This window comes from Lynx rufus, unplaced genomic scaffold, assembly GCF_022079265.1.
Source record: "Lynx rufus isolate CCGP_SWC_20201006 ecotype Redwood Valley unplaced genomic scaffold, mLynRuf1.p SCAF_24, whole genome shotgun sequence".
NCBI lineage: Eukaryota > Metazoa > Chordata > Mammalia > Carnivora > Felidae > Lynx > Lynx rufus.
The window spans coordinates 3408637-3425618 of NW_025814839.1; the positions used below are offsets into that span (position 1 = coordinate 3408637).

Sequence of the window (16982 nt, forward strand, 5' to 3'; positions counted from 1 at the left end):
TCTCCTGAACAGACGGAAAAAAATCTGAGCTCTTCTGAGAGCCCCCGGGAAGCTGCATTTGTTCTTTGTTCCTTCAGCATCTCCTGGCTCTTCCTGTCTTTGCATTTGGGACCATGTTGTGAAAAGTGTGTTTCTGAGAAACCCCATCTCTCACTCTTTAACATAACACGTAAAGGAGTCACGTGGCCAGAGGTGCCTAGGAAGATCTAGAAAGATCCTTGTGATTGTCATGTGGAGGCCAAACCAAAGAGACAAGACTGGGGCGCCTGGGTGGCTCAGTTGGTTAAGTGTCTGACTCTTGATTTTGGCCCAGGTCATGATCCAGGGACGTGGGATTGAGCCCCACGGCGGGCTCCGTGCTGAGTGTGGAGCCTACTTAAGACTCTCTTTCTCTCTGTCTCTCTCTCTCTCTGTCTCCCTAAAAAAAAGAGACACAGAGAGAGAGAGAGAGAGAGAGAGAGAGAAAAGACTGGGTTCAGGAAAGGTGGGGCTTTTGCAGGCATCAGGCTGGAGAGAATGAAACTTGGAGGACCTTCTTGGTTCTAATTCCTTGAATTTGCCAGGGTCTGAGCCTGCCCGGGGCCCTCTGCCAACAGGGCTCCCTTGACCTTCATCCTGCTCAAATGTCATCTCCCTTGAGAGGACTTCCCTGGCCACCCAGCTCCCCCGTCAGAGCACCTGACGCGTCTCCTCCATCACCTGGGCTACAGATTTCTTCTGTCTGCGTGGACATCTCCTTTTCCCTTCTCTGCTTGTCTGATTCCTGCGCTAGAAGCTCCACGGGGCAGGGGAGTGTGTCTGCAGAGCCCAGCACAACGTCTGGCACATAGTAGATGTTCAGTCACGTATCTGTGAAGCGACTAGGCACGAAGCTCTTGCGCTCCCCCTCCTGGAAAAGCCTAGCCTCCTCCCCGAGGCACAGTAAACATTACGCAGCCGTCTCCCCCTGGCATCGCTCCGAGAGGCTTCCTCTCAGCCTCACACTTCCCGGCTTTTCCTTCCCAGCCCTCAAGGCAAAGAAGTACAAGAGGAAGAACAAGGGTGAGAGTTTTGAGAGCTACGAGGTGGCGCACCTGCGGCTGCTGAAGCTGACAGAGAACGGGGACCTGAATGAGCTCATCGAGGGATTTCTGGCCAAGGAGGAGAAGAACTTTGCTCGGTTCATGTACGTCACGGAGCTCAACAACGACATGGAGACGATGCACAAGAAGACCCAGAGAATCCAGGTCGGGGCTGCTCTTCTTTCCTAGGTCCGGGACCCACACACTCTCATAACGGCCTTTCTCAAAGGGGGTTCCTCGAAACACACCTTGAGCTGCTCTATAGAGAAGAGGGCTTCAGGGTCTGATCGGTTTGGGAAACACCGTATTCCCCCAGGCTTTCCCCCCTACATTTTAACCTTTCTGAAGTTGGTATTTGCCTTCAGCTGACGCAAACACTTAGTGTGGTCCTGTCACCCCCCCCCCCCACCATAGTGACATAACCCATGGCATGTTCTATAGTCCTGGGTTCAGTAGACTATAGCCATGGCCAGATACAGCCTGTGGTCTGTTTTCGTACAGACCTGAGCTAATAAGAATGGTTTTTGCATTTTTTAAAAGGTTGTAAGGAAAAAAAAAAGAGGGCATGTACGAGAGAGATCATATGTGGCCTGCAATGCCTAAAATATCTGCTGTCTGGCCCTTTGCCTTAAAAGTTTGCTGACTCCTGTTAATCAGCAGCTTCACAGAACTGAGTAGAGATGGTCAAACCATCTTGAAGACACTTGATATACACGAGCATAATGAAGGCTCTGACGAGTCCCGCAGTAAAGAAACCTCTTTACCTTGGTTAAGCCCATCATTTCCCAAACTAAATTGGCTTCTTGGGCTACTTACTCCCCAGAACACACGTAAACAGCCTTTGGAACTGTCTGAACAGGATAGAGTCTAAACTTAGTATGACACTCCAGTCCCTTCAAAATCTGGCTTCACCCTGCTGCAGCAGGCACAGCTCTCTTCACGACCCCAGGGTGCCCTGGGCAGCTCCTAGGCTCACCCATCCTAGACCTTTCCCTCCTCTGAGGCCTCCCCGTGCCATTTCCTCCCCGCCCCCCCCACTCCTGCTTTTCTTCTGATGAAATACTGCTCATTAGTCCTGACCCTGCACAAATGTCATCACCTCTGGCAGTTCATTACTCCTCCCTCGGGGGTCCCCGTGCTGTTTGTATGACGAGGCGGGCCACTTCCGTTTGCAATGCCACTGTTTCCTAAATACGGAGCAGGTGCACTGGCTATGTGTAAGTAGCCAGTAGCCAGAATATAAGGGAAAACATTTTATTTTATTTAAAAAATTTTTTTAACGTTTTATTTATTTTTGAGACAGAGAGAGACAGAGCATGAACAGGGGAGGGTCAGAGACAGGGAGACACAGAATCTGAAACAGGCTCCAGGCTCCGAGCTGTCAGCACAGAGCCGGATGCGGGGCTCGAACTCACAGACCGCGAGATCATGACCTGAGCCAAAGTCGGCCCCTTAACCAACTGAGCCACCCAGGCGCCCCAAGGGAAAACATTTTAATTTACTAGTGATGAGTTAATTTTTATGAGGATTAGGATAAATATAGCTTGTGAACTTTTGATTGAATGCACATTGGTACTTAGGATGATAAGAAATACTCGTAACAGTAAGGAAATAAGGGTAAACATAATAAAATGAACACAACTGGGCTGATTTAAAGAAAACTCTTAATGTACAATAATAGATAGTGATAGACAATACCACAGGTAGCACAGGAACACGATGGAAATGAAGGTGGTGCTATCTGTGAGGGTTATCACAGGAAACATATGGCACGCCCCAAATGGGTAAATTGAGGTGGGTTTTTTTTTTAAGGCACTCTTTACAATGGCTTAAGGAAATTACGAAGGGTAAGTGCAGGAGAAACAAAAGAGGGCTCCAGAACAGGTAAGGGGAAGGAGCCGTTTTCTGGAATCAGGGGAGAAGGCTGTCCATGTGTCTCTCCTGGAGGGATGCAACCGAGCTAGTGACCTGCCAGGTACCCCCAACATCTTTCCAGTCCTGTTGTCCGGGCCCAACCCAGGCCAGGGGACCAGGGAGCTCAGAGCCGAGCCCCTGGGGTTTAGGGCAGGAAGGGAGGTAGGTGGATTTGGGGGAAAACGGAGAATGTCCAGCTCTGTGTGTGTGGTGGGGGTAGGGGTGGGAGAGATGAGCTTGTCTCCTGTCTCCCTCTGTCTCCCTTCTGGAAGGTGATCTTCCAGGGGACAGGCATAAGAGTATACTTCCTCTTCTTTCCTAGTGCTCAGGATGGCCCTGCACACAGTGGGAGACACCAGGAAATGGTTCCCAAACAGTAATTGACCTGGACCTTCCCATTCACTTATGAGGGCCATTCTTTTCTCCTTCAGCCGGCAGCCTGTCTCTGTTAGGAAGAGTGTGTCTGATGAAAGATGACCAAACTCCTGCCCTTTCTGGGCCTCAGTCTCCACATCTGTAGAATGACATAATGGGACTAGAGCAGTACTTTCCAAACTTTTAATAAAAAAGCTACAGAACATTTTTGTTTAAACCCAGGTTGAGGAAACACCGTACAGCAAACAGGTAAGGGGTGCCTGGGTGGCTCAGTTGGTTGAGTGTCTGACTTTGGCTCAGGTCAGGATCTCACAGTTTGTGAGTTCAAGCCCCACTTCGGGTTCTGTGCTGACAGCTTGGAGCCTGGAGCCTGCTTCGGATTCTGTGTCTCCCTCTCTCTCTCTCTCTTTCTCTCTGCCCCTCCCCTGCTTGCTTGCACTCTGTGTCTCTGTCTCTCTCTCAAAATTAAAAAAAAAAAAAAAAACATTTAGAAAGAAAAAAAAAAAACCAGGTAAAATGGAGCAGTTGTGGATGAAGGGGGTGGGGGTTGGGAGGGGTGGTTGGAGGGGTTGCCTGGACCCTTGACCTTTTCACCTTCTTGTGGCACCTCTGCTCAAACTAGGGTTCAGGTAGGAAAAATATGTAAGTGAAAAACAATTAGGGTACTAACATCTGACTTCGCCCCTTCCCCGAGCACCGGGATCAGAGGTCGTAACTGATTGAATCCCACTTTCTTTCTTCTTTTGCGTCGTCTCCCCTACCTCCCCATCCCAGTTTAAAAATTATTAGTTGCTAACATTTGAAAATCGGGATATTCCACATGGGAATCGGGATTCCGGTTTCTCTCGGGAAATCCGATCAGACGACTCCGGCCCGCACTTCCGCGCGAGGTTGAGGTCCATGGGCTCAACATCCACCGAGACCCGCTGGGTCCGATTTGCGCCTGCGCCCAGCCCTGCGGGCCTTGGAGCTTTCGGCCTCCGGTGTAGGCGCCTCGCCGCTGCCCTCAGGTGGCCGTCTGCAGTATTGCATGGAAGGTCTTTGAACGCAGAGGTTTGAAGGATGGAAGGATGGTCCGTTTGGGACCTGGGAGTGGGCAGGACGCTGATTCTTTTTTTCTAGGAGACAGCACCTTACTAGCCCCGGTAGGATGACAGGGACGGACCCTAGCAGAGGGATGTGAGGACGCTAGTCGGAAACTGACCCGATGAGGAAATGGTTACTGAACAAAACCGACCTCGATCTTTCCCCTTCACCGTGATGGTACCCCCTCTCTAAGATACACAGCCTGTCTCTGGCCTGGGCGCGAGTATGTCTGATGAAGGATGAGCAAGTCCCTGATCTGCCTGGGCTTCAGTTTCCCCATTTGTAGAATGATGTGTGAACGACGACAGTAGCTTCTGAGCTTTTCTTTGAAGTTACAGAACTGTGTGCCTTTTGGGGCTTAGCAGAGCTGCAAATTCCTGTTGAATAAGTCCTGAAAACACTTTGTTTCTAAAGAAAATGCTTAATATTTTAAAAATCTTATAAGAGAAGGATATGCTTGCTCATTATAGAAAATTTGGAAACTAAGGATTGGATTTTTTAAACCATCCATTATCCCATTCCTGAGAGACAATCATTGTTGCTATTTTGATCTATTTCCTTCTGATTTATTTTTTGGGGGGTGATGCTTTTAAACTTAACATAGTGGTTATTATATAGTACATATAGATTCATGTATTCTGATTGAAAAAAAGTGTTCTTTTGGTTATCTTTTCATTCAGCAAGTATTTATTGAGCACTTACTATGTGCCAGGCACTATTCTAGACCCTGGTTATGGGACAGAGAACAAAACAACAAAAGGCTCTGCCCTCATGGAGCTTCTATTCTGGCTGAGAAACAGACAATGAACAACAAGCCTACTAAATACATTAATTATAGGGTAGGGGCGCCTGGGTGGATCAAAGAGTCCAACTCTTGATTTTGGCTCAGGTCATGATCCCATGGTTTCGTGTGTTCGAGCCCCATTCAGGCTCTGTGCACTGGCCTGCCATGCAGAGCCTGCTTGGCATTCTTCCTGTCTCCCTCACTCCCTGCCCCTTCCCCTCTCACACTCTGTCTCTCTTAACTAAATAAACTTTTAAAAATTATAGGATATATTAGAAAATGAGAAGTGGTGTGGATAAAAGGATGAAGTACAGCAGGTAAAGGGGGTTTCTGGAGCCAAGTGAGGGCATGGGAAGTTGAGAAGTGAAGTTTGAGCAGACTTGCAGGAATAAGCTATGTAGATCTCTGGGGGATGAATATCCCAGGCAGAGGAAACAATAAGTGCAAAGGTCCTGAGGTAGGAAAGATGCCCATTTACAATACCAGGATCATTCTAGACAGTTCACACTGTTTCGAAAACTTTTCCCCCCGAGTTCATCATAGAACCCTCCAACATCTTCTATGTTCTTTTTAATGGCTTCTGGGGACCCTGGAATCTCTGTGTAGAATCATAAGAAACTTCCTAAAAATGCGATCCCCAAGTTCTATCCTATACCTACAAACCTAGATTCTCTGAGAATGGGCCAGGAGTCTTCATTTGAAACCATATTTTTAGAAAAAAAATATTAAAAACATTCTTGAGACCCATTGCCCCCATGATATGAATACTATCTTTGATTTAACTCATCCACTATCAGTAGACATTTAAGTTGTCTCTAACTGGGGGCCATTCTTTTCTTTTCCTTTTTAATGTTTATTTATTTTTGAGAGAGACAGAACATGAGTGGGGGAGGGGCAGACAGAGAGGGAGACACAGAATCCGAAGCAGGCTCCAGGCTCTGAGCTGTCAGCACAGAGCCCGATGTAGGCCCTTGAATCCACGAACCGTGAGATCATGACCTGAGCCGAAGTCAATAGCTTGAATGACTGAGCCACCCAGGCGCCCCTAATTGGGGGCCATTCTTGAGTAATAACCTGACAGACAACCTTGAACAGCCACTTTGCCCACATGTCCTACTATTTCCATGCGACAGATTCCTAGGGACGAAATTATTCAAAGGGTAGCCTTTTATATTTAGACACACTCTTCTAACATAGGGGTTCTTGAATCTGGTCCCTGGATCAACAGTAGCAGCAGCTCCTGGGAACTTTCGAGAAATGCACAGTCTTGGGCCCCACCCAGACCTACTGAACCAGAACCTCTGGGAGAGAGGCCCAGCAATCTGTGTTTTCACGAACTTCCAGGTGATTCTGATTCATGCTGGACTTTGATAACCTCTGCTCTGGAGCTGCCTTTACGTTACATCCATTACAGTAGCCACAAGCCACCCATGGCAATGTAAGTTTAAATTAAGTAAAATTAAGGTTTAGTTCCTCGGCGGCACTACCACACTTCAAGTGCTCAATACCCACAAGTGGCTAGTGGCTGCAGGACTGGGTGTTGCAGAGAGAACATTGCCACCATCACGGTTCTATTGACTGCTGTTCTAGACAGTTCTTCAGAACGGATGAACCACCCGCCCTCCCACGCCCTCATCCTTCTAATTAAGAAACATCAGGGGCGCCTGGGTGGCTCAGTCGGTTAAGCGTCCGACTTCGGCTCAGGTCATGATCTCGCGGTTTGTGGGTTCGAGCCCCGCGTCGGGCTCTGTGCTGACAGCTCGGAGCCTGGAACCTGCTTCCAATTCTGTGTCTCCCTCTCTCTCTGACCCTCCTCCACTCACACTCTGTCTCTCTCTGTCTCAAAAATAAATAAAACATTAAAAAGAAACATCAGAAAGAACCTCCATGGGCATAAGTGGGGCCCAGGGGTTTGGGGGCTCCTTGAAACAGATAATTTAGATCCTCCTCATCGTCTCAAGGCACAGGCATGGTTTCAGGTGTGGTGGGGAGGGGAGCACGCACTTGTCCTTATGGTCTGGTTCTCTCGTGAGCAGAATGAGATCATCCTCTTGCAATCCCAGCAGAAATCATCCCATGATGACAACTGCTCTGTCCTGAGGCAGATGGAGGTAAGACCACGGTGGGGAGGGAGGGACGTGGGAGTCTCTGTTGTCTGTCTGTCTGTCATGCAGCCTGTCAGGCGGCCCTCAGGAGGAGTATGATATCTGCCCCATGAGACTGAACTGGCCTGGCTCATGTCTTGACATGTCCTGACCCTTTGTCATGGGCAGCCTCTGCTACAGATGTGCCTGTAGAATTTTGTCCCTTATAGGCCCTTTGTCTGCTTTAAAGACTCCCGGACTTCAGGGAGCATAGCCCAGGCACTTGTGCCTATAATTTCATCCCAGACTGGCAAATTCCAGACAGAGCTCTGCCTCAGTAACTTTTTTCTCTCTCCCCCTTGTCCTGGCTGTGGCCTGTTGTCAATAACAGTTATTATGAACATTTGTTGAGCATTTACTATGTACCAGGTACTGGGCTAAGTGCTTTGCGTGTATTATCTCATTTAATCCTCACGACAGCCCTGTGGGTTAGGTGCTGTGGTCTCTACATTTTACAGATGAGAAACTGAGACTCAGAGAGGTAAAGTCATTTGACTAATACCTTGGAGCTGGGATGCTGTATTTGAGCTTTGCATTGTATTTAGTTGCCAATCACCAGGAACCAAAGCAGCAGTGGCCTAAGCAAGGTAGAAGTATTTATTTTGTTAAATACATTTGGAGATAGGTACTTCAGGTCATGATGTCATCAGTAACCCAGGCTCCTCCTGTTTGCCATCTTCAGCGTGTGGCTTATTTTCCCAGGGACGCCTCATGGTTGTACTGTGACTGCTGATGATCCAGACATCACTTATATGTTCCATTCAGGAAGAAAGTGGGGGAGGCAAAAATATCGTTCCCATTACCTTAAAAGTTATTTCTGTGAAGACTCAGCCAGTGACCTCTGCACTTACATCTTGCTGGCCGTCCCTATTGCAAAGGAGGCTTGGAAATATAATTTTCAGCTGGGCACATTGCCGCCCCAAATACAATCAGGAGTTTGTTATTAAGGCGTAAGGGGAGAATAGATAGCAAACACCTGACAAAGATATGAACCCAGAGAGTTTGCACAGCCGTGTTGTAATCCAACAGTCCCTGACCCAGGAACTGCAGTCCTGGATCATTTTCCTTTCCTTCTTTGTGGCGTCTTTTCTTTGTTGGCATCCATCTGGTTAGACAGGGATGGCAGTGCCATTCTCCAATGGGCCACTGGGGGGCAGCAAAGCACAAGGCACCATTCTGCGGCTCTGGCTCCGAGAGGCCTGTTTCAGGAGCCCAGATATGGGGAATGACGCTTCAGGCAGGGTCCAAGTCCAAGGAGACCCTCCTCAAGCTGAGCACATGATTGGGGCCCCACGTCCCCAGTGGCTCACGGCCACCCAGTGTCGTCCAGATGCTTCCTTGGGGTTGGGACTGGTGAGGCTCTGCACCTCTGGGTTTTGAAGGCCTAAAGAGGGGCACCTTGGGGAGGCCCACCAGGCAGCCCCCAGCGTCTCCCCCACGTCTGAAGTCTTTTCATCCCGTCTTTGTTCCCTTGGCTGCAGCATGACTTCTGGGGGCCTCAGTTCAAAGCAAATACTCCAAGCAGGAGAATTTGTCTTAATAGCAATGGAATCACAAGGGCCTTTTTTTCCCTTACCCCCTGCTAAAGATCATTTCCCTCTGCTCTATTCCTGGAGACTTTCCTCACATCTTCCCTTTCATCCTCTCCTGCCCCTCTGAGAGAAGTGGGAGCACCTGCCCCTTAACGGGAGGGTTTTGCATGGGAGTTAAGCAACCAGGACCTGGGAACAAACGCTTGGGTATGACTCTCAGAAAAGTCACTTCCTAGCTGTGTGACTTTGAGAAACTGACTTGACCTCTCTGAGCCTCTGTTTTCTCACCTTTAATATGGAGATAATAATCATCTTCACTTCAGTGGACTGTGAAGTTTGAGGTAAGTCGTGCATGTACACACTGAGCACACGGCACAGCAGAGAATTTTGAGTGTAGCTATCATTGTTGTTCGTGATGTAAATCAGTAAAACCTCACAATCACCTCACCTTGGTACTAAATAATTGCTCAAGAAATGAACCCAAGGTCAGGTACGCAGACCACTCCATACAAGGAAGCTAAACACAAGTTCGCCTTTCTTCTCTGACCTCTGACCTTCTGTTTTCCTCACCTGAAATCTGTAGCAGTTGTGAGGCTGTGTTGAGATGATGTGTAAGGTGCTGGACACATGTTATCACAGCCACATCAGGCTTTTTGTTTGTTTGACCACGTGATCTCCTAACGTGCCTCTAGAATGAGAGGGCAGCTCTTGCTGTCATATGGGGAAACTCAGCCCTGGGAGCCAGGACAGAGGAAGCTGCCCGGTGTGATGGTCGAGTGACAGTTCGGATCTTGGCTTCCCTCTCCTGGTTGCGTGCTTCAGAGCCTCAGTTTCCTCACCTGGAAAATGGGGGTATGGATAGGACGGACCCCTTGGGATTGTTATTTGGGACGAGGCAGGAGCCACGGGGAACGGGCAGTCCTCACTGGGCCCAGTTCACCTTAGCAAGCTGAGAGCTCAGAGGGAGAGTCAGGAAGTGACTGGAAGCTCTCAACCCAAGAGCAGGGATCCTCAGCCCAGGGTTGCAAGTCAGATTCACCTCGGATGCCCAGGCCGCACGCCAGACCAAACCATCTGAACCTCTGAGGCTGGGGTCAGGGCAGCAGATGTTTTGAAGGTCCCAAGTGAAAGTAACGTGAAGCCAAGATTGCGACCCAATGGACTCGCAGGGGTTCTCAGACTTCACCGTGCATCAGAATCACCTGGAGGTTCATTAAAACACACATTGCCAGGCCCACCCCCAGAGCCTCTGATTCAGGGTCTGGACTGGAGCCCAAGAATTTGCATTTCTAGCAAGTTCCCTGATGAAGCTGATGCTCCTGGTCGCCCAGGGACCCCACTTTGAGAACCACTGGACCAGAGCAATGTGTATTAACCAGTGAGTGGTAAAATCAGTTTGTTGGATTGAACCAGCCTTCAAAAATAATGAAACAGAACAATAGAAAATATGAGAACACACAGTAAGAATACTGATCTGTGAAGCATTTATGTCATTTGATTAGATAATCTATTTAAACACAAACCCATACCCGTATGTATATTTACATTGTATACTATGAATTAGGCTTCATTGTAAAATGTACTCCTTTCTGTGGGCCACAGTTTTAAAAACTGAATCACCAGCTTTTAAAAAATATTGTAATCCCGTACACATGTAGACACATGTACGTACATGTAGGTGAAACAAAACTTAGATTTAACAATATTTACCCTCATTACCTGCAGTGTATGTTAGTATTTTCTTTTCCTTTCTTTTCTATTTACTTTCTTTAGAATGCCGATTAAGGCTTAGTACGTGGATTTTGTATCCCCTCAGAGGTCTGAAAATCCGTAGCTCAGAGGCTCTGGTTCCAGAGGGTCCCAAACCCCCATCCCCACTGAAAGTCCTTATGGGTGGGCGGAGCCCAGGGTGCAGCCTGATTGATCTTGGGTGGGAATTGGGGTCTGTCACCAGGAGAAACTGAAGAAGACCACGGAGGAGGCAGACACGTATGAGAACAGCTACAAGGAAATCAGCAAGACCTTGGAGCATCTCAAGAACTCGGTGGAGAGTCTGTTTAAAAAGATAAATTGTGACGCCACCAAGATCCTGGGGCACTTAGGGGAGACAGGGAAAATCAATGACACCGACCTTCCACAGTACTTTGGTGAGTCAAGGGAGTGGGGGGCTCGTTGGGCCTTTAAGAACTATTTCCGGAACTTTCTGTGAGCAGTCACGAGGACTTGTTCTTTGGGTGGCATTGAGCCTGGTGATGAAACGTGGGCTGTAACGCCAGCCTGCCTGGGCTCCAATCCTGGTTCTACTCTTACTAGCTGTGTCCCCCCCCCCCAAAAAAAATGAGGAGTAAACTAATATCTACCTCATAAGGTTGTTGGGAAGTTTAAATAAATTAATAGTTCTTAGAGTAAAGCTATATGATCGTATTAATAGATGCAGAAAAAGCACTTGACAAATTCAACATCCATTCAGATAAAAACTCTTAGCAAACTAGAGCTGGAAGGAAACTCTCTTAACTTTGAACGGTATCTACAAAACACAGCGAACCTCACGCTTAAGGGTAAAAAACGGAATGTTTTTCCTCTAAGATCAGGAACAAGGCAAGAATGTCTGCTCTCGTTGTTCCTATTCAGTATCATCGTGGTGGTCCTAAACAATGCAGTAAGGCAAGAAAAAGAATTGAAAAGCATACGGATCGGAAAGGAAGAAATAAAGTGCTCAGAGCAGTGCTTGGCCTGTAGCAAATGCCTGTCAACTAGAACACACATTTCTAGCCATAGGCCCTTAGCTCAGGATAGAGAAGGAGGGAGGTACCTCCCGAGATCATCACAATTTGGAGCGAATGGCTTGCTTTTAGAATAATACCTAAGGTTCTTAATACGCTCCGTGTTTGGGGATGTCCTAATCGCCCCCTCGTGCCAGGTTCAGTGATCTGCTAGGAGGGCTCACAGACTCGGCCTATAGTGGCACTCTGGGCTTTATTTGCTGTAGCAAAAGGATCAAAGCAAAATCAGCAAGAGGAAAACGGGCATGGGGTGAAGTCTGGAGGAAGCCAGGAGCAAGCTTCCAAGGGTTCCTCATCCAGAGGGGTCACACAGGATGCACTTAGTTCCCCCAGCATTGAGTTGTGATGACATAAGTGAAATGTTACCAACCAGGCGAGCTCATTAGAGAGGCTGTGCCCAGGGTTTTGAAAAAAATAAAGCAGTTACTTAGCATAAACGTGTTTTATACATACAGGTTAGGGGCACTGAGCCTCTATTATCATTTAGTGAGGATGGGAACCTTCCTGAAATCCAAGTTCCCTGATGTCAGCCTCAGGCCAACCTGGCAAGCTGGTCTTTCTGGGGAGAGTAATCAGGACTCCTGTGTTAACTCTTTCCTGCCCACACCCTATCACGTCTACACAGCCTGGCCCCTACTCACATTTGTCATGTCCTCGTGTCCTGCTCTCTCACAAGTCACACTATTCTATGGATTCTTCCAACCCTCCCCTCAACACATTCCCACCTGAGGGCCTTTGCACAGGCTGAGTTCCTTCTCATTCTCAGATCTCAGTTTAAATGTCCTCTCCCTAGCCGGGCTTCCCTCCACTGCCTCATCTGAGGTTGGTGTCCCCTCCACACACGCTATTATTCCCATTCATGGCAGTCCTTTTATGTAACATCCATCCGGTTTGTTTCCATGTACAAGTAGCTCTCACTCTGTGAATCGATGAAGTTGTCGAGATCTGATAGCAAGTGCCAGATGCAAATATTTTTGGTATCTGGTTTTCAGAAAGAATGGCAACAGTACAGGTAGCACGAGGTTTATTTAAAACATTCTCCAGATCCAGGAGTTACTGAGTCTAGATAACGAGCATCTGGAAAGCAAGGGAAGCGTGTGCTTTTCTGTTTACCTGTCGAATTTGTCCTTTTGTCCGTCTTCCTCCTATACGCTGAAGCTTATGAGCTTCCTCGGGCCGAGACTGCATCTTTGTTTTTACTGTTGTTGTTGTTTTGTTTCTCCTCCATGTATCGCAGCATCCAGCTGTGTGCCTGGCACGGTAGGCATCCAGTACTCATTGGTAGAGTGGGTGGTTGAACACACAACTCCAGCGAATGCACAGGGCTCTGACACACAGCAGGGTAGGGGAGCTCCCCCAGACTAGACAGGTCAGAAAAACATTCCTGCTGGTGGCAAAGGCCTGACCCAAGTCTCAAAGTGCCAGCAGGGGTTATTCAGGGAGGGGTGTAGGGAAAGGCATTCTAGGCAGAAGGAACAGCATGAGTGCAGGTCTGGAAGCCTGGGACAGAGCGTGCAGGGGAAACATCAGTAGTTTAAGAGGCTGCCTGTGGCTCCCAATTGTTAGTGTAACCCACTGTTTCTCAACCGTCTTTTCATTATTGCCTCCTAAGGAGTCTTTTTAGACATTCTTTTCCTAATTGTCCTCCTCATGAAATTTTAACACTGTAGATATAAGCTATAGTTGTTTATGTTCTGTATGTGTATGTTTTATGTTATAAAGTCAGATTTTTTTTTGCGTCTCAAAAACCAAATATTGCCCTCTTGCGGATAGTGCCCTCTGGAGAATGCACGGTGTAACCCAAGAGAAAGCCCTCATCCTTAGAGGTGTACATGTCCCCACTCTCTGTTCCTTCCCTTCCTCTCCAGCCTACGGGGGGGCGGGGCACCACCCCCAATTCCTGGGAACCAGGTCTCTTGGCTGCCATCTTGGTTCTGATTGATTTTCTTCCAGCCATCATTGAGGAGAAGACCAATGACCTCCTGCTGCTGGAGTCTTACAAGCGGATCCTGGATATGGAAGGGGCAGAGACCGAGATGCCACCGCCCTTCATCAACCCTTTCTGGGGTGGCTCTTCCCTCCTCAAGCCTACAGAACCCATCAAAGTCATCCCCCCGGTGCTTGGGGCTGACCCCTTCAGCGACAGGTTGGATGAAGGTGAGTTCTCTTTCTCCCCCAATCTGCACAGGCTGCTAGGAGACCTGTGCCAGAGAGAGTCTGCAGTGCTGAGCCTCAGTTTCCCTTTATGAGTCTCGTAGGCCCATCCGTTCCATTGGGGTCCATCATGGCTGTGGTCCCTTGACTTGTTTTGCCTGGTGATGCTTCCCTCTGCAGTGCGATGACCTAGCCACAGATCCTGAAGTTTAGTGATCCTGGATATTTTTTTCAATCACTACTTTGTGACCATTTAAAATGAACCTTAAAATGCTTAAGTTTACAAATTGGCAAGTTGCAGACACACAAGATTCCCTAGGCCCATCTCTCACCCTGACCTTATGCCCCTGAGTCTGTCTCCACCCATGGCCGTTCTTGCCCCACCCCAACCGTGTCCCGCAACCTCATGGTTGAGGCAGCTGCGGCTTGGTTCCCTGGAAGCCAGATGCCTAACTGTGGCCCCTGTGGCCAGGTTGTCAATCTTCCCTCCTGACACTCCCCTCACCCGGGGAAGCAGCCCTTCTCTCTGGGGGCGGGGAGAAAATTGGCCCCGCCTGGGTTTTGGAGGGCAGTTTGGCCACATGTGTGGCAAGCCTGGGACACAGATACACCTGTGAAGCCCGTCGTCTCGCCTGTGCAGATTGGCCCTCCAAGAAACATTTATTCAAGGTTCAAGGATGAAAGTAGGGCCATGTTCACTGCAGCCCCGAACTGGACACTACTGAAACGCTCACCCATTGGGGACTTGTTACGTGAATTACGGGTCACCCATCTGTGCAACAGGCTTACTGGGCAGACACAGACAAGAGTGCAGTGGGTCACTATAAACTCTCCCTCTCTCTCTCTCTGTCTCTTTCTCTCTCTCTCTCTCTTTCACACACACACACACATACACACACACTCTCAAACTTATAATTTACATATAAATTATATATGTGTAATGATATATGGATTATAGGATATAATCCTATATCCTATAGTATCCAGGGGACTTTGAGCCATGTCTGGAGATATTTTTGGTTGTCACACCTGGGAGGTAAGGGGTACTGCTGGCATCTAGTGGCCAGGGAAGCTGCTAGAAATCCTACAAAGCACAAGACAGCCCTTGACAACCCCGATGTATAATAGGGAAAGAACTGTGTATAATGAGAGAGGAGGAGGAGGAGGAGGAGGAGGAGGAGGGAGGGAGGTTGAGAGGGAAGCAAGGAGGATGGGGTCTTGATTATGCATACAAAAACAAAGGATCTATAGGCTGACTTGTGGTGGGTGTTTCTCGAGGTGGCGATTTACAGACGTTTGCCTTTCTAAGTTAAACAATTCTGTATTGTTTAAATTGCTCTTTTCCAATGGTCCTGAGCAACTTTAGGAATTAGAGAAAACTAGATTAAAAAAAAAAAAGCTGCCACAGCTCTCTAAGCAGGGCTTCAAGCGTGCAGGTGTGTCAGAGATGGAGGGGGAGGAGTGAGGAAGGATCACCCCCCCCCACACACACACACACACACACCTCCAGTTTGATTGAATCGGGGCAACTGAAACTTGGCAGGAGTGAAAGCTGGGTCTGGTGTTACTCACCTTTGCACACCTTCCCTTTGCCCTTTGATTCCTAAAAGAGGAGGGTGGCAGGGCACAGATGCTGGTAATGCTACCCTCACCCAGTCAGGAACTTGCAGATGATGCCTTCACTTCTGCTCAAGGGAATGTTGATTAACACTGGGTTCTCTTAGCTCATTAGTCTCTGTGGCTCGTATGTATGAATTAGAAGAGGCACTCTGGACAGGTTAATTAAGGTGCCCCTTCTGTATAGACATGATTTGGCAATCAAGTCGGGTGAGGGCTGGATTTCAGCCCATCCATTCACCTGTCTCCACTAGATATCTTTGTTCAGTCTACATCCTGAACAACAGCACATGGTGGCCCCGTCTCCTTGATATTAAACTAAACTCAACTTCACATACTCCTCTGGGAGAAAAAAACAGTTATCATCTGGGCATCCCTGTGCAGTATATCTCTGCCGATGCGCCTCCTCCCTGAACCTCGAGAATATTCAACTCCACCCCCAGCACTGTGGAGGGACCCCAAATCAGGCTTGGACAACCTTGCCTTGGGCATCCATGAACGGGGCAGAGAGGTACTGTCCCTGGGAGGGAAGCTCCCCACCCCCACCCCTTGCTGGGTTTGGTTTCCGGACTCCTCACGCGAGTCCTGTCTTTGATGCAGTGGACCAGCCCCTGGACCACAGCAGCCTTCGGCAGCTCGTGCTCAGCAACTACACTGCGAAAGAGTTTCGAAACAGGGACTTACACTGAGACAGCATCCTGGAAAGGGGGGATGATCTGAGGCCCAAGAAGTTATGGTCTGAGGTGGAGGGGGCTACATTTGTACCAGAGAGAATAAATGTTTTGTTCTTTAACCTCAGTATCTCCCCACACTCATTACTAAGAGACTAGATTAGGGTGCTGGGAGCCACTGTGGGACACGGAGGCACGGGGACACAGGAGGCAAGAGTTATATGAGGTCACCACGGCTCCCGAGCGCCCCCTGAGATGGCGCTCCTTTATCTGAAATTAGAAATTAGCCTCTTACAGTTAACAGATATGAGCTTTTGCTAAATTAGCCATATTCTTAGCATGAACGTGAGGCCTCTTCCTCTTAATTTATCATGGGGCCTGGCTGAGCACATCTATGGGAGAAACATTCCGATATAATGTTTCCTAAAGGAAAGGATGTCATGGGGGCTAGGCTCTACCGATGCTTGAACTCTCTGCGAGAAAGGGCCGTGGTCCTCTAGTTACCATTCCAATAAATTGTGGCCCTTGACAGAAGTATTCCTAAGTGGCTGTGAAGGTCTGTTTCCAATAAAGAGTCACTAGGATTCAATAATAATGACAACAGGGACATCACTCGCTCATACCCTGCCTTCACGGGAACGAGCAAAGGACCTTCCTCGCTCAAGGCACGTCTGTCAGAGAAACACCACGAACACACACACAACCTCCTGTTTATTTGAACACAGCTTCTGGGTGGATTTCCATCTGTAGGACGTGTGGCTACGTAGCATCTTGCAACCACTGGGGCTGCAAAGACGATGGAGGTGGATGATGAAGCAGCCACACAGCTAACAGGCCAGGAGCAGGGACGGCGGCGTTACT

At 48.5% G+C, this 16982-nt stretch overlaps 1 protein-coding gene across 1 annotated transcript in view; it reads left to right on the forward strand.

Annotated features, from left to right (window-relative positions):
• The window catches only part of CCDC63 (coiled-coil domain containing 63), a 30643-nt gene extending 14504 nt beyond the window's left edge, over window positions 1–16139 (forward strand). The window contains exons 6-10 of the mRNA XM_047087914.1: window positions 1006–1226; window positions 7257–7331; window positions 10851–11043; window positions 13633–13836; window positions 16051–16139. Coding sequence (XP_046943870.1) covers window positions 1006–1226; window positions 7257–7331; window positions 10851–11043; window positions 13633–13836; window positions 16051–16139 — 782 coding nt within the window. The remainder of the gene's footprint in view (window positions 1–1005; window positions 1227–7256; window positions 7332–10850; window positions 11044–13632; window positions 13837–16050) is intronic.
• The last annotated feature ends 843 nt before the right edge of the window (window positions 16140–16982 follow it).